The following is a 17225-nucleotide window of genomic DNA, read 5'->3' on the forward strand; positions in this document are numbered from 1 at the left end:
CCTAGCACTAGGCTCCCACTGCCACAGCTGACCTTTAGGTGGTTTTTAGGGATTCAAATTCAGACTGTCTTGCTTGCAGAGGCAGCCTTTCCTGACTGGGCTCTCTATCCAGGCACTCAGCAGTGTTTTAAGGAGGGGCCTGTGTGGGCCAATTGCAGCGCATGCCTCTAACATCTGCTACCCTCCAACTACAAAAGTAGCTGGTGGAGGGGGAAACAAGCGTTCTTACTTTCCCCACAAATCCTTCAAGTTAACCTGATCATTTCTTTAGGATCGATGTGCTTCTGTTACTATTTCAACTTAAATTACTTTAAGTGTGTTCATATAGTCCCCTCTGTTCTAAAACAAGATCCCCATGAGTTTCATCGTCTCATGATTGTTTCAGCTTTCAGAATCTTTCGTTTGTTTAATTTCAGTTCCTTAGCCATCCCATTTCTCCCTCAGTCCATTCGGTTTCCTGACTTCCTTCTTACTGTATTTTAAGACTGGCAATTAGTCTCATTAAAATCTCTTGTGCATAAAAGTTTGCACATTAATTTTATTTCCATATCAATTTGTAAGAAAATGGGAAACTATGTGGTTGTGCTTTATGCAGAGATAGAGACTTGGGCGAACCCTAAAACTGATATACAGCAAAATGAACAAGTTTCCCTAGAAGATCACCCCCACCTCGCCTCTACCACCACCACCGCTAACGGTGTATTTAAATGCTATTCTCTGAAGATTTGTGGAAGGAGAGTCATTCACTTGAAAATGTAGCTAAGTTGCCCAGCATTCAGAGCACCTGAATGAACTTAATTGAAAACTGCTAAGGCCTGTAAAACACATTACACACGGAGAGCACATAGTTCTGAAGCCGAAATCCAGCTTTCAGAAAAGGATCAAGTTGACTTGTGGTTCTTAGGTGGCGTTATACTTTAAATCCCGGGGAGAAATTATTAAACCCAAGAGAAGGAACGATAGCCGTGAGCGCCTGAGGTAATGCTTCTCTTGGTGTTCTGCAATCCTCGGGGAAAATTCTTCAAAAACCGTAAGGAACACTGGTGTTGCGTTTGCCAGGGTGAGAAAAGAGGAAATGTGGAGTTGAATAAACTTGTATTTTGTGGCCTGTGACAGGACAGGGCTTCTGGACAGTGGGAGAAAAAAATCAAGCACTGTACTGTCTTCTGTCAGCACCAGCTTCCTCAGCTGATTTCCTTGCTGGCAATGAATGACTTGATATTTCAGTCATAAGGCTTGTTATCATTTAAAGGGTATTTCCATGAGTCCAAGTTCCCAGGGTCATTTAAGGATTTTCTTTATATAAACTATTTCCTGTCCAGGCAGTGGTGGCACATGCCTTTAGTCACAGCACTCAAGAGTCAGAGACAGGTAGATGTCTGTGAGTTTAAGGCCAGGACATCCAGTATCTTGTACATGAAGAAACCCTATCTTGTGGGGGGGGGATTTCACTGGAAGATTCTTGTGTATTAATTAATGTATTGTCTAAATTCCATGTCTTATTTTTCTTTACATAGTTTTATGTTTAAGGAAAATGTGACGAGCCTTTCCAGCAGACTATCCATGGTCGTTCCTAAAGCATGTCCCATTTACCTCATCCTGGATGCATCTGTGCAGAGGACTGATAGATTCTAGGAGTGCTCCTGTACTGTAAAGAAAAAAAAATCTCAAATTAATCTTTTGGAAAGCCCCAGGGCGGTAAGAAGAGTTTGTGGCAAGCATTTGGGATTTACGAGGAGACCTGTGCTCTGGGAAGCCGGCTGCCTTGCCAGCTGTGTGTTCAAACACTGCAAGCAGAGTGGTGACGCCTGCCCCCACTCTTCCTCAGTCTCAGGTCTCCAGTCACAGCCACGTAGTCCATTAATAGATAGTGTTCTCCGCCCGTGCAGGGCACGTGCTGCACAGCTGGCTTTGTCTGAGCACCTCAGTGAAATTAACTAACACTTTGAGATCGAGGCGGTGGAGATGTCAGGAAAAGCTTTCAAGTCAAATCCTTAACTATTCATAAAATAATGGAATCTGAATGTTATTGCCCTTGTTTGAGGAACTGTTATAGCCTTTACCTGGAGTCAATGTCTTTCTTTCCTAACAGGCCTTCAAAAGTGGCAATTAAATTAAAAAAAATAAAAAACTAGTAAAAATGCAACAAGCATATTTAAGCATGAAAATATGTTAGAATATTTTCTTATAATTGCTTCTAAATTTGATGTGATGTTTCTCTGGTCCAGAAACTGTAAACCGCATGTGAGTATTCAGGCATTTCTATTTGCGTTTATATGGGATGATTAACTGCTAATACATTTAATACATACAATCTGTGGTTTCCTGTTCATGCTTTATACGGATATTATGGCTTTATGGTTACCATTAACAAGAGGTATGGCTTGAGGAGAAAAAAAATACTTTAAAATAATTATTTCCCCAGTGTTTAATTTTCTATTAATCATGTTTACAAGGTTTTATGTAGGCTAGAACGCAGTAACTCCCTGTTATGTATGAAAACTGCACAGTGCTCTGAGTACGTATTTCTGCATAGTGTTAGAATGTGTACAGCCACACGCAGCCAACAGTGTGCAGGCTTTTAAGTTTGACTGACCCTTGGTCCCGAACTCACACGTTCATTTACCTAAATAAGTGCACTGACGCACTTACTTTCCTCATGCTTCAACCCACAGTTTCTAGTTTTGTCTGAGCAATTAAGTAAGATTAATATTTTAATATATGGGTGGCAGAGTGATCGGAAAAAAGTTTTCAAGTCAAATCCCCTGATTAGTAATAAAAGAATAGAATTAATTTTATTCCATTTGTCTGATAAATTGCTGTGGCTTTCATCAAAGAGTAACTTGGTATTATATAATTTACTGATCAGTTATATTGTCTAGCTCTTAGTGATGCCAGACCGACATACGTCACTGCAGTGCTGGGAAGGTTCTGGGGACTTTCACAACTGTCCTTGCCTGGCACATATCTTACAATGTGGAAGGTTAGGCCATCGTCTATAAGAAAGGTTTTGCTAAAAATAAGTATAAACTGGGAGGCTAGCGAGATAGCTCGGCAGTGACAAGAGCTGCCTGTTCTGGCAGACCTCATTCAGATCACAGAACCCACACTGCTTTGCTTACAACCACCTGTAACTACAGTACTGGGGATATTGATGCCTCTAACCTCCATGGGCACCCCCCATCAGTGCATATATCCCCCGCCCCCATAGAAATGCATGCATGTAATTAAAAACAATAAAAATAAAACCTTCGTACCAGTTTCATGCTGACATAAAGCAGGATTTATAGAGATACATACATATCTGGTTTCCCCAAGTGTCCCCCACTAGTAACACCCATGCCAGGGTCGCCCACAGTGTCCCCCACTAGTAACAAACATGACAGGGTCGCCCACAGTGCCACCCACTAGTAACAAACATGCCAGGGTCGCCCACAGTGTCCCCCACTAGTAACACCCATGCCAGGGTCGCCCACAGTGTCCCCCACTAGTAACACCCATGTCAGGGTCGCCCACAGTGTCTCCCACTAGTAACACCCATGACAGGGTCGCCCACAGTGCCCCCCACTAGTAACATTCATGCCAGGGTCACCCACAGTGCCCCCCACTAGTAACACCCATGTCAGGGTCACACCTTCTTTATCACTGGCAAGCGAACAGTGCCACGTTAGCTTACAGTAGGGTTCATTGTAAGTCTAGTAGGTTTTGATAAAAACATAATGTTTTTCACCTGTCCCAAATATGTAAGAATCTTTCATTCCTAAAGAGTAAGATAAATTTTGCATCACATTTTCTGAAAGTTGGCATAATGAAATATGGTAAAACTGCTTCGTGTTTTGAAAACGTAAGTTAAAATTTTTGTTCGTTCTTTTTTCTATCTACTATTCATAAGAATAATGTTTTACAAAAAGAGCAAGGTGGCTCCAGAGGACTAAGTGTGTGTGTGTTTGTGTGTGTGTGTGTACGTGTACATGTATATACATCTATGTTTTGTACAAGTCAAGGTCTATAACATTTGCCTTATTCCCTTCATCCTCAAAGCTAAATTTTAATACTAACTTTAATAATTAAACCATATCTCTAGGCTATTATCTTCTTTGAAATGATTTTCTCTGGTTCTTATCTTTGTTTTAGCCCCCCCAAAGAGTGTATTATCTATAATTATACATATAAATACCATAGTCCCTACTTTTCTACTTTGTTTTGTTTTGTTCTTTGACAAGCTGTCTCTATGTAGCTCTAACTTTCTGAGAGCTTACTATGTAAACCAGGCTGGGCTCTGACTCACAGAAAGTAAAGATCTGCCTGCCTCTGCCGTCTGAGTGCTGAGATTAAAGACATATGCCATCAAGCCTGGAACTTTTCTAATTTTAATGATAAAGTTTCTGTATAAATACAGCCATCTTGTTTAAATTTTACTTTGTGGTCCTAGCACATTGTCAAGCTGGAGGAAATCTCCCTGGCTGCATCCAGGCCCAAGGCAAAGATGACAGCAGTCAGGAAACAGTGACTAGGTGGCAACAAATGAAAATCACACATTTCCCCAGAAATGAGGAGATATTTTAATTTGTATGATTTAAGATAATACAAGGTAGCTAACACTGCTAAACATAGTGAGCCGGAGGCTGAACTGACATTTACTGGAGAGGAATTTTTTCCATTGAAACACTTGCTCGTTATTTTTTATTAAAGTGATAATTTTTTGTACTGATTTAATTCACAAAATTATGTGGCACAATGCATGTTTTAAACAAATTGTATGAAACATTTTATATGTGGTATATAAATCTGTTGGTATTGGTTTATTCATGTGTGCGTATTTGACAAACTCGTGTGTATAAATATACCAGAATTCAACAATTCAACATCAGATCTCTCTCTCCATCTCTCCTTCCTCCCTCTCTCTCTTTCTCTCTCCTCCCTCCCCCACCTTTACTTTTTTGGGACAGGGCCTCTTCATTGATCTGAATCTTGACAATAGGGTTAGACTGGCTGACCAGCCAATGAGTGAGTCAGGGATCCTGCTGTCTCCATCCCCTAAGCTCTGGGTTACAACTACTAGCTGGGCATCACAGTCAGAGTCTCATGCTTGTATGACATGCACTAAACCATCTGCCCAGCCCCACAGAGATACAATCCCTTTATATCTGAATAGGGGTGGAAATGCAGCTCCATGATACAGTATGTGCTTAACAGTGCCTGATGCCCTGGGTTCACTTCCCAGTACAAAGAAGTAGATCAACAAACCTAAATGATAACCAGAAGTTGTCCTTATTTAATATTTGATTGAATGAAAATCAGTATTTGTTTTAAAACTCAAAAAGAAAAGAAACTAATAATGTCTATTAAGTCAATTCACAAGAATTATAAATTAGAGACAGGGACTGGAAAAACTAACTGCCTTTCCTTAAATTATTGTCCTTTAAACCCTCTAAATCATTCTTTCCAGTATCAGATTCTCAGAGAACAACCTCTTCTTACTCTTAGAATATTCATTGACACTTTGAAAAAAAAAAAGCACCAATGTTTTTTTCCTTGACTGCCCACATTCTTCCCCATCTGCCAATGCTCTTTCCCCTCCAAATCTTGTCTGTCTAGGACCCTGGGGGCAATACTCTGAGTTTAAGAATTACTTTTTAAAACACTGTTTGCCGTGGCACTCTCGGAGCTGTAAATTTGGCATTATTTTTTTCTTCTGTATTTATTGTGTTGTTGATTGACTCTTTAGGTTTCAGTGAGTTAACTAGTCTGGTTCTTTTACATCTTTGCTGGGAAATGGCTGGAGTCCTAGGTACATGGCAAGGCTGGGGCTCTCTTCTTCATCTGCAGAGCAGAAATAATGAGTCTTGCATAGAAGTTCACTGTTCATGTATATGTCGTGTATGAGTGTCCATCTTCATGTGGTTTGGGGTTTGTACACAGGCATGTGAAGGCCAAGAGTCAGATTTCTCCCTCGGTCACTTTTCCACCCTTTATTTTAAGGCAGGATCTGCCACTGAGGCTGGAGCTCACATTTGCAGCTGGATTGGCCGCTGGCCAGTGAGCTGCAGGGATTCTCCTCTCTCTACTCCATGGCACAAGGATTACAGGCATGTAGCTCTGTGCTCAGTACGTTATGTTGGTGCCCCAAACCCAAGCCCATGTCCTTATGCTGACATAACAAACCCTTGAGCCAGCTCCCCCTTTAACTCTACCTCACAGTTCTTCACCACCAACAAATAATTAGTTCAAATTATCCCTGCCAGAAACTTAAATATGAACACTTACTGCAGCTCCTTTGAAGGACTTGGGTTTGGCATAGATCATTGATTGTGTTGTGGGTTTGTGATATAGCCAGCTGTGTATACTTTAGTAATTCTCTACATTTCCAGTACTCTTTCTTTCTTTTCTTCTTCTACTTTTCTTAAGTGGTAGGGTATTGATAGATATATTATGGGATATATATATTTATCAATATACATAGATATTGATAGATATTTATGGACACTTATTTGTACTTTCATCATCACTGCTAGGTGTCACAGAAAATCAAAAGGCAAGGAACTAAAAATATAGTGTCTTCTTAAGAGGAAAATGCATAGTCACATAAAAAATAAAGAGTACTTATTAAAATGATTGGTATAATGGGCACAGGGTTAATACAACTTTTGTCTAAAATTTGCATTAAGAATTCAGTGTGGACACTCATAGACACATACCTCTTAAAAACCAAAAACAGATATTAAAGAAGAAGTTAGGAGAGTTAAAATCAGTGTGATAGATGCATGAATTACTAGTGTCCCAGGTTCCATGTGAAGGCATGATAAACACATGCAGGACTAGTGTCCCAGGCTACCGGTGAAGGCATGATGTGTGTTTGACTAGTGCCCCAAATTACCTATAAAGAAATGGTAAACACTGTATGACTAGTGTCGCAGGTCATGTGTGAAGACATAGTAAAGTTAGCCCTTGCTTAGTGTTGGGTGAGCTGCCGCTGGGAGAAGACCACACAAGGCACAGGTGCAACCATCCAGATGTGGCCTGGGAGGGTGCATGTGCCAATGCTGACGTAAGACAGAATGCAGAGAAGACTAGACAGCATCTCTGGGCCAGCTGAGTATCATGGATTCCTTTTTATGCATCAATAAGTAACTTCGGTTAATAAAAGATAGAGTAAGTCTGTCATTTTGACTTCTCAGCAAAGTTCCAAAAAATTTTAGTGTTTCTGTAGTTGTTTTTAATTTACAAAGAAGGTAAATGCTGTTATTCTCCAGAAAATATTTTAAGTTAAATGAAAGATTGAGGTAGCTAGGTATCTTTAGAGATATATTTACTTGTACTTTGACGTAGTTTAGTTGCAGCTACAACTTTTATTTTCACTTTCAGTGACTGAAATTTGAAGGGCGGTTTACACGGCATTATATGAAAAGTTTTATCTCCTGTAGTTAAAATATTTGATTGCTTCTATCGCATATTTAATGGTTAGTAGGGAAAATGAACAGGTATGGAACTTGGCTGTAGTCTTTGCTTGTCTCAGTGAATCGATGTGAATAGAACTGAAAGAACAGGTATCAGTTTGTGTGTGAGACCAAGGACTTTGTAAACTGGGGTCATGCATCTCTGGAATCCCTGCACTCAGGAGGTAGAGGCCAGAAAATCAAGAATTTAGGGTCGCTGTAGCCTACGTAATTCAGTTGAGGATAGCCTGAGCTGTGGGAGACCCTGTCTCTAGAAACATAATATGGATAACAAATAAAAAAGCTTTCAGTTGTATCCTTGAGAAACATGAAAGTTGACTGTACGTGCACCCTGTACTTTGGACGTATTTAACACTTGCCAACACAGTATCGTATATCATCACAACCAGACAGCAGCATCAATTATATGGGAAATGGAAGCTGTTTTTTATGCCATGACTTCACTTGTCATTCCTATGGAATGTTTCTTCAGAACGAAGGAAGGTGGGCTGCAAAAGAAGTGGGCTTTCTCAGAGATTGTTCTAGTATGGCTTGAACATGTCCAGTTCTCTTTGGAAATGAGAACTCTAACTTTCCTTATCTGTTGAGATGCAGGCTTGTTGGCACTGCATGTACGAAGTGCTGACTTTGCCTAATGTTTGAGCCAGCCCAGTTGTGACTGACATGGATACAGCCCAGTTGTGATTGACATAGATAAAACCCAGCTGTGACTGACATGGATACAACCCAGTTATATCTGGCATGGATACGACCCAGTTATGTCTGGCATGGATGGCATCCTGAAATTGTTTTGATCATACCCATTCTAAGACATTGATTTTTCTTATTTAAACATTTTCAAGATGCATGTTTGTTCCCATTTGGTAAAAATTTATAGTTAGAAAACAAAAGTACATAATCTCCCTGAGGAATAGGAATTATCAGTTTTCACCTTTCACTAGTATGAGTTCCTGGGATTCTACAACACATTATGGGTATTGATGAAGATGCCCAGAATTTCCTTCCTTCGAGTATTTGTCCAAGAGTAATAACACACTAAGGTCCCAGACCCGGAAGTGAGCAGTATAACTGGCAGCTGAGGCTCCCAGGTGTGGATGCATTTCTAGTTGAGTGTACAGTTCATCTGGGCAGCGGGTGATAGAATTCTGGTTGGTATATGAAGATAAAAACCTTTCACAGCTGGGAATGAGGGATGATGGGAGCTCATTAGAAGGCAGGAAGCAACATTAGCACAAGGGGGTCAAGGTTGAAAGCAGATGTACCTGATGGCCCAGTGTCTAGGAATGGTGAGGCGGAAGGCTCGCCATATGTGGTTCAGCTATGCCTCCTTCTCTGAGGGGAGGTTTGGTTCAGGGTACCAAACTCCAAGGATGCTCAAGTCTCTGACATGTAAGTGGCCCTATTACCTTCTTTTCGTGAAGCCTAGGCATACCCTCCTGCATATTTTACATTATCTCTAGATTGTAAATTTTTGCCAAAACATGCTTGCTCTCTCCGTGGTTGCACTCTCGTGCTTGCAAAAGACATAGGAAGAAAGTCTGTACACATTGAGGACCTCGGTGTGAATGTAGCTGTTTTCTTTTGGGACTCTGTTCTCCCTGCTGCCGGGTGAACTTGGCATAATTCTCATATGCATAACCTGGAGTTAGAGAGAACTAACCTTGGTCTGTGGTAGGAAGATAAACTTCCTAATGTTTTGGAGATGGCTCAGCTAATGATGTGTGTTCTGTGAAACCATAATCACTCAAGTATAATCTCCAGAAGGCATGTACAAATTCCGGCGAGTGATGATTATGTTCATCATTATAGGCCCTAGGAGGCAGTGGTAGGAGATGTCTGGGGCTCACTGGCCTTCCAGCCTAGCCAAATTGGCAAATAAGAGATGATACCTCAAATATCAAGCTGTCTCCTAGAGAATGGCATTGGAACTTGAGCTCAGGTCTTTGTATCTATGCGTATTGGGCAAGTCACACGCAGATGCATGGGAACTTGTGCATACACGCCGTATGCAAACGGCCTCTGTGTTTTCAGACGGCTGCATTGTCATTTAACCAAACCCAACACATGTTATGGCCTTAGCTGTGCTCGCCTTGGTGGAGTAACCCGGCATGTGTACTCTTTTCCAGTGAAATTCAGCAACTGCAATCGGAAAAGGAAAGTTCAGTATGAAAGCAGCGAGCCAGCGGATTTCAAGGTCGATGAGGATGGCACGGTGTATGCTGTGAGAAGCTTTCCTCTCACTGCAGAGCAGGCGAAGTTCCTGATATACGCCCAAGACCAAGAGACCCAGGAGAAGTGGCAGGTAGCCGTAAACCTCAGCCTGGAGCCAACCCTAACTGAAGAGCCTGCGAAGGTATGGTCACAGACACAGCTTTGCGGCTGATGCTTAGCAACTAGATTCATCATTCTGACAGACTATCGCTTTAATTCTTAACATATAAATGGATGGCCAGTATTTCCATTTTTATCAACCTCAGTCTCTTTATCAGTACTTGGTTGTGTTTCTAACGTGATAGCCTAAGTATTTTTCAAGCAACCAGAAATCGCCTTGGAGAGGTTTGTTTATATTTTGAGATTTATAATTGAATTCAGATCAGAAGTAGGTTCTGTTACATTTCTGAGATGCTTTACAAGCTGTTAAGTATGAGCACAAAATAAAGACATCTTTGGGAGATGTCATCCGTCCAGTTTATGAGGTAGGGGGTGCGGATGTACAGTATGGACAGGAAAGTGTTTCTGGAGACGGGGTTGAGTATTGTCCTAACTCATGAACAAATCGGGGGAGCATGAACTGCTGCTTTAGAAATCTTTAGAGGGGTGTTATACTCCCTCTCGCGGAAGCAGTTGTGAGCCGGGGTAGAATAAAGGAAGTGGGTTTCCACAGAGAACTGCTGGGCTCAGTAAACGTTTATTGGGCACTTACTCTGTACAAATACCCACATAAGAATTTTTCGTGAGACAGAGTAATGACTTCAGAAATCCTATGCCGTTTATAATACCAGGTTCTTTGAGTTTATTCAAACAAAGATTCAGGGGCACACCCATATATGTGGAAGGCCATGACTTTGAACTCTAAGCATTATGTTTTGTATACTACAGTCACAGATAAGAACACAGGCCATCCTGATATTATTTGTGAATGCATTCATTCAGACAAGAATGAATATACTAGAAAAATATTTTGCTTTTCTCTTATACTAGAGTTAAGGCTTCAGATCATGCAGAATACAGTGTATGAAGTCATTGACTGTTGCTAGGACTCAGGCCACTTGAGTGATATAGAAAGTAGGAGCCTGGTACCTAATGGGGTGAAAAGATGCGTCTGTTGTTGGCGCTCTCTGCTCCAGCAACCTGTCTTGGATGTTTGCACAGAGACAGGAAGGGCTAATGGCTAAAATGTCCACAGACGTCGCGAGAAACAGAAGAAAATGTTGACACATAGCAGAGATTAATGCCTAGTGTGCAAAGTGGGTCATTTACTGCATCCATCACAGCTGACATAGGTTTAGAATAATTACAGCATTAATTCTGTGGGATTTAATAGGGTCATAAATATTTGAGACATTCTTTAGCGGTATATATTAAACTTCTCTTGGAATTCAAATTATATCTCGGCACCTCGAGATGTGAGTTTAATGTACAGTGGGAGCGTTACCTGAACTGTGGTCTAAACTAATGAGAAATATATAAAAGGGCGCTATTAAACTTTGTTTAATATTAACTACTCTCAAAGATGGTTTATGGAAACGGCAAGTAGTTTACTCAACTGGACTATCTAATAAATTGTTTCTAATTCAGTTCACAGTGACTGGTGCAGCCCATATGCACCACAGCATTTGCAGTTACTGAACAGGAGCGAGGAAAGAGCCTCCTGAGATTACTTTTTTGCATAAATCACTGTGGTTCCTCCGCACATAGCTATCCAGTAATGTTGATTTGATCGTAGAGAATGAATGATCTTCCTAGTCCTCAGGAATGTTTTCTTGCCGTTTAATGCAAAGGACCCACATGAAATTGAAGAAATAGTATTCCCCAGACAACTCGCCAAGCACAGTGGTTCCCTACAAAGGCAGAAGAGAGACTGGGTCATCCCGCCAATCAATTTACCAGAAAACTCCAGAGGACCGTTTCCTCAAGAGCTTGTCAGGGTAAGGAGTGAGGAGCTGTCATTTTAATTATTTTGTGGCTAGGAGACATTAGAGATGGTTTATGGCATGTAGAAATACAGGTGAATCTGAGTGGAAGTGGAATTCCTAAGAAAGCCTCCTTCACTTTCCTTTGTTATCTCTTGGATTATTTATACACACAACTCTCCTAGGTCCTGGGCACTGAATGATCGGGCTTTTGTGAACCCGTGAACCCCAACACCACCCCATTCCTCCCCTTTCAGCTCTCACTATTGAAAACATAGTCTTATCCAGGACATTTCATGTTGATCTCTGCCCTCCGAAGATAGTTTGGGACAGAGGAGAAAAGAAATAAAGGGCAATCATTGCTAAAACTGTCAGCACCAAGTGCACTTGCAGGGTTTTTTTTTTTAAGGGAAAGAATGATCTCTGGTACCATTAACAGAATCCCTGGGGTAGTGCAAAACTCAAGCCTTTCAAATCTGAGAAGGAGAGTTCTGCGAGAGTTCTGCAGTTACTTCCATGGCATACCGTCAGACATGAGAAAAAAATGAGTAAAATCAACAGGGTATTATTTACTTAAAAGTACAATAATATTGAATCATCATATTCCCATTTATTAAAATGCAAATGTTTCTATGATTATTTTAGTACTCCAACACATACATAAAAAGCTGTGAGCTTTTTAAATAAGTCACTTCTTTGTGTTGTATATCCTGTCCTAATGTGTATTATATAGTTCAATTTAACAATGTGCATAACCCCAAAGAGAAGTGCTTTTTATCAACACTTATAAAATATGACTGAAGAACTGAATTATGCCCTAAGTTAAGAAATATCTCTAGATCAAATGGCTGGATTAATTTCCCTTACCTAATACATAAAGGTCCACATTTATTATTGCTCACCCTGCCCTTTCTCTGTCTCTACCTCTCTTTCATTTTCCATTTCTCTAACCCGCTCTACTCTGACAGGATGTCCTTTTATTAGGAGTATCAAATATACCCAAAGAACTTCCCCGAGATGCTTTCTTAGAAAAGAGAATTGCAGCCGTCGGTACCACCTGAAAACCACATAAGAAGCTTTGCTTGCACTGAGTTATTGCAATGGAAGCAAAGAAATCTGATGTGCAGAATGTCCCCGGTAACAGAGTCCCACATAAGGTTCTTTCAAGCTGTGGCTAAACAATTATTATTTCTTACCATCTCTAATATGTGAAGGCAATATGATTTTTATTAAATTAGACACTTGTTACTGTATTGCAAATATTTTATCCTGGCAATTTTGTCTAAAAGTGGACACTGCTAAGTTTTGGCATTTTGTACAACTCCCAGCTATTGCTTATTTAGATGAAAGGGTTACCCCAAGTCTTTTTGGGGATAGGTAATATCTCTTCTTAAGCCCATCATCAAGAAACAAAGAATAGAATTAGAAGACGGCACAGTCGTAGAGTGCTTTCCATACAGCACAAGGACATGAGTTCAGATCCGACCTGTAACTTCAGGGCTGGGGAATCAGAAGCAAGAACCTTTAAGGCTTTCTGGCTAGGCTGTCCACACAAATCAGTGAACTCCAGATTCACAGAGAGACCCTGCCTCAAAGAACAAGGTGGAAGTCAAATCCAGAAAAGGCCCACATGTATGTATGCATGACACATACAACACACAGAGAGAAGAGGAGGGGGGGTGAGAGGAAGGGAAAAGGAAAAGAAAGCAGAGGAAGGGAGAGGTCACTGATACATGGTTGTGGGCGGGGGTGAAGCAAGGATCTGAAGAGTGGTGTGCCCTGTAACAAACGTGCTATTGTTTTCTGCTTACGTGATCGTTTTCTTGATCCCCAGATCAGGTCTGATAGAGATAAAAACCTGTCCCTGAGGTACAGTGTCACTGGGCCAGGAGCTGACCAGCCTCCTACGGGCATCTTCATTATCAACCCCATCTCAGGGCAGCTGTCAGTCACCAAGCCTCTGGATCGTGAGCTGATAGCCCGCTTTCACGTAAGCTTCCAGCCAGCTACTGAGTCTGTGGCTGCTCTTCAGAATGTGTGTATGTGTGGTTTTCATTGCCTCGGGACACTCCCATGGTTTCAACACTGAGGTTTAACACCAGAAATGGATCTGCAGGCTTTCTGCTTCCTTTAATAAGCACGTTTATGAAATCGGTGTATGCTATGGAACAAGTCATACCAAAATAACATCAAACAGGGAAATGGCCGGAGACACCATCACTTTTGACATTGCCAGTACTTGGCCTTCGTATAAATAAATGGCTGAGAGAACCCACTCCAACAGGTTTGGATGGACAGGATCAGAGCAGCAATATGTAAACAATCAGATCACAGATTTTTAGATGCCTGTCTGTAATTCATGGTGAATCTCCTTTCAGACTGCCTCTTATTATTTTTTTCTCTTATGAAAAGCTTTTTTCAATAGGGTGTCCATGCCTAGTCTTCCTATATTTTCTCTCTTTTATTATTTCTTAATAGGCATCAGTTACTTCATATTTGCATCATGAAGTTCATTTAAGTACATGTATGACGTAAATTGTAGCTTTCCAGGGATGTTGATCAGGGCCCTCCCGAACTTGAGCTCCTCATCATCTCAGGTTTTGTCTATCACCTTTGCTTCTTGTATTTCAAATGTTTAGCCTCCACAGAATGATTTTAACAGAGAGAGTTAGGATCTTGACACGGTTTGGCTTTGCCCAGCCTGTTAACCAACACCATTTTTGCATTGCCATCTCCAGTAGTCATTAAGCCTTCCCCCATGCATGATGCTACTCAATTCTGAATTTTCTCACCAACAACATTTAAATTTCTGCACCGGAAGAAAACTTTAAAATTGCTGGTGTCTTACAGTTACACTAGATTCCCCTGGAACTAAAGAGACAAGCCTAGGGAAAGTTGAATACGTTTTGAGTTCTGTGACTCAGAACTCAATCATTACCTTGATTATTTACAATCTTGTTGTTTTAAAATTCATGAGGGAACAACAGATAATAATTTTTTATTTTGTTCTGACATACAAAAATGGAGATAATACTTGGAAGTCTTTGACAAAGACTGCATAGCTGGTTTAAGGTAGGACTTAATACTCTAGTTAGGGTAGTCTCTATTGGTGATGATCAACACAGGAGCAAACACTCCAGTGTTTCCCTGCTTGACTTCTCACCATCTAAGATCCTGTGGTGAAAATTCAGCAAATAAATATATTCAGCCGAGACCCAAGCAAATTGTTTCTCAAATGCTTGCTATGTATGCATTCAAAGCAACACCAGCAAAATAGAATTAATTACAGAATTGCAAGTATTTAGAGTAATTGGGATTCATTATTTTACATAACTATAATTAAATTTCAGTATTAAGAATCTGTTAATGGAATATATTGTGTTAAATAAATCAAGAAGAAAATATCTTCAAACGGATTGAAAAACAGTAATAAAATTTACATTGTGTTATGTCTTTAGTAATCTAGAAATCTTGATGCTGCTTTAACTGGATAAGGACATACCCTAAAGTAGCCTGCAGCATCGGCGGTCATAAGGAAAGAGTGAAAACATCCCACTTAGAAAGAAATAGTACAGTGGATATCCTTTGAAAAAGATGCAACCGCTGTTTTTCTAGAAGATTAAGAAGATATTCAGGCCAGAGTAGCAGAGTGATTGTATTTGTTTATGGTGAAGAACAACAAGATTTCTCAGAGAAACACTGATACTATCCTCTAGGACTGTGGTGAGGAATGTCTTATACACACGTACCTTCTTCATTACTCTCAATAATCTTACAATTTATTTTTTTTTAAAAAAAGGTGTCATTTAACAACATTACTGTACTTAACAAATAGATATTTTCGATCTGGACACAGCTGGCTTTGGACCTGGGCTCTGTCCACCGAGAGCCATGTGGCAATCACCATGCTCTGGTTTTTGGTCCTCTAGATCTCTCTCTGTGAATCAACTAAAAGCTGCATACTCAATACGAGTCCTCACCTAGAGGATGGGTGGCTTTCTGCTATTGAACTCTGCTCATATCAGAGTTGGGACAGTTCTTGGGAGGGGAACCATGTATGTCTGTCCTCAGGATGTTCTTGCTGCTGCGGAAGTATGGTGACCACATGTTGGGTCATCTCCCAGATAGATCTTTAAGTGGCTCTGTCCTCTGGTTGCTTTTGCAGTTGAGGGCACATGCAGTGGACATCAATGGCAACCAAGTGGAGAACCCCATTGACATTGTCATCAATGTCATTGACATGAATGATAACAGACCTGAATTCCTACACCAAGTTTGGAATGGGTCTGTTCCAGAAGGATCAAAGCCAGGTAAGTTAGGACAGTAATAGATCATGAGTTAAAGAAGTGTTGTATGATAGCCCAGCTGGTAAAATACCTGCTGAGCAAGCACAAAGACCTGGGTTGGATCTCTTTTCACTGAATAAGAACTGGGCCTTAGCATGGTGGATGACACCGACAATCCATGCAGTTGAGAGGAGGAAGCAGTAGGAGCATGAATCCAGGGTTATCCTCAGCTATATGTTGAGCTCAAGGCTAACCTGATCTACCAAATATTTCCTCAGAGAGAAAAATATTTGTAACTGAATCTGTGATAGCAGTAAGAAAAAGAATGTATCTATCTTTTAATATTATCTGTCATCCATGGTGCTTTTGAAGCAAATGGAAGCAACTAAGGGGAAAACTGATTGAAGAGGGAAAACAGCTAAACATCTCTTCATCCCTTGTGATTTCTACCTAGTTTGAAAACAAGAACCTACAGAATCTATAGTAGCCTTTCTTTGCTTTGTAGTTGGCATAGCAAGAGTCACTTGAGAGAGACATACGATGTAGAGTACAGATTTCCTCAGAGGGGACAGAGGATCAGAAAAAGCTACTTGGTGCCTGTTACCAGGTAGTGAAACCACAAGCGAGGCAAGGCTGGTGACAGCTGTGACATACTGGGTATTTACTTCCAGAGTGCCCTGCCCCATATCCTCCACAACCTTTTTTCAGCTATCATAAGGAAAGTGGCCCGGCCTTGAGGCAGCCCTTGCCGAAAGCCTCTTGCCATTGTGAAGTGGTTGACATTTCAGAGTCTTGTACTAAAAACTAAGGACTTCAATCACAAATTAGCCAGGCCAGAGAGGCCTATTTAGTCTGAAAACCTAGCAGACCCAAGCACTCAGTCTGTAAAGGAATGAAAAAAATAAATGTTTTGCCAGCCTTTGTGGGCAGATTTGGTGTTTTGAGAGATTTAATTATTCTGTTTTATAAAATATCACCATTTAAAGATACATATGCACTTGTACCTTGGCCTTCCCACCAGTATCTGCAGGTTCCTAAGGCATCAGCTAATTTGTGGGAAAAAACAACTATGCCTTAGATTTCAGGTCAAAGTGTTGTCTATATCCTCCAAGATAAAGAGAGGTGGGTGTGGGGAGCAGCTGGAGGACGGAGAGAGGCATAGAGGGGACTCTGCCCTCTGTGGCTCCTTCAGACTCATTTTCAGACAAGGTATCCTCCAGTCTCACACATTTTAAACTACAGTATAATGAAGGCCTAAGAATCAGACCAAGCCTTACTAAAATGGGTCTTGTGCAACTGGCGAGATGGCTCAGTCATTGAAGGCACGACCTAAGCCTGAGGGCTTCAGT

The 17225-nt window shown here is 40.9% G+C and overlaps 1 protein-coding gene across 1 annotated transcript in view; it reads left to right on the forward strand.

Moving 5' to 3' along the window:
- Window positions 1-17225, forward strand: part of Cdh2 (cadherin 2) — a 226473-nt gene that overhangs the window by 156775 nt on the left and 52473 nt on the right. Inside the window, exons 3-6 of the mRNA XM_050160672.1 lie at window positions 9584-9810; window positions 11459-11605; window positions 13425-13580; window positions 15756-15900. Coding sequence (XP_050016629.1) covers window positions 9584-9810; window positions 11459-11605; window positions 13425-13580; window positions 15756-15900 — 675 coding nt within the window. The remainder of the gene's footprint in view (window positions 1-9583; window positions 9811-11458; window positions 11606-13424; window positions 13581-15755; window positions 15901-17225) is intronic.

Source organism: Alexandromys fortis, unplaced genomic scaffold (assembly GCF_014885135.2).
Source record: "Alexandromys fortis isolate MF-2015 unplaced genomic scaffold, M_Fortis_MF-2015_v1.1 scaffold_104, whole genome shotgun sequence".
In the NCBI taxonomy this organism is placed as follows: domain Eukaryota; kingdom Metazoa; phylum Chordata; class Mammalia; order Rodentia; family Cricetidae; genus Alexandromys; species Alexandromys fortis.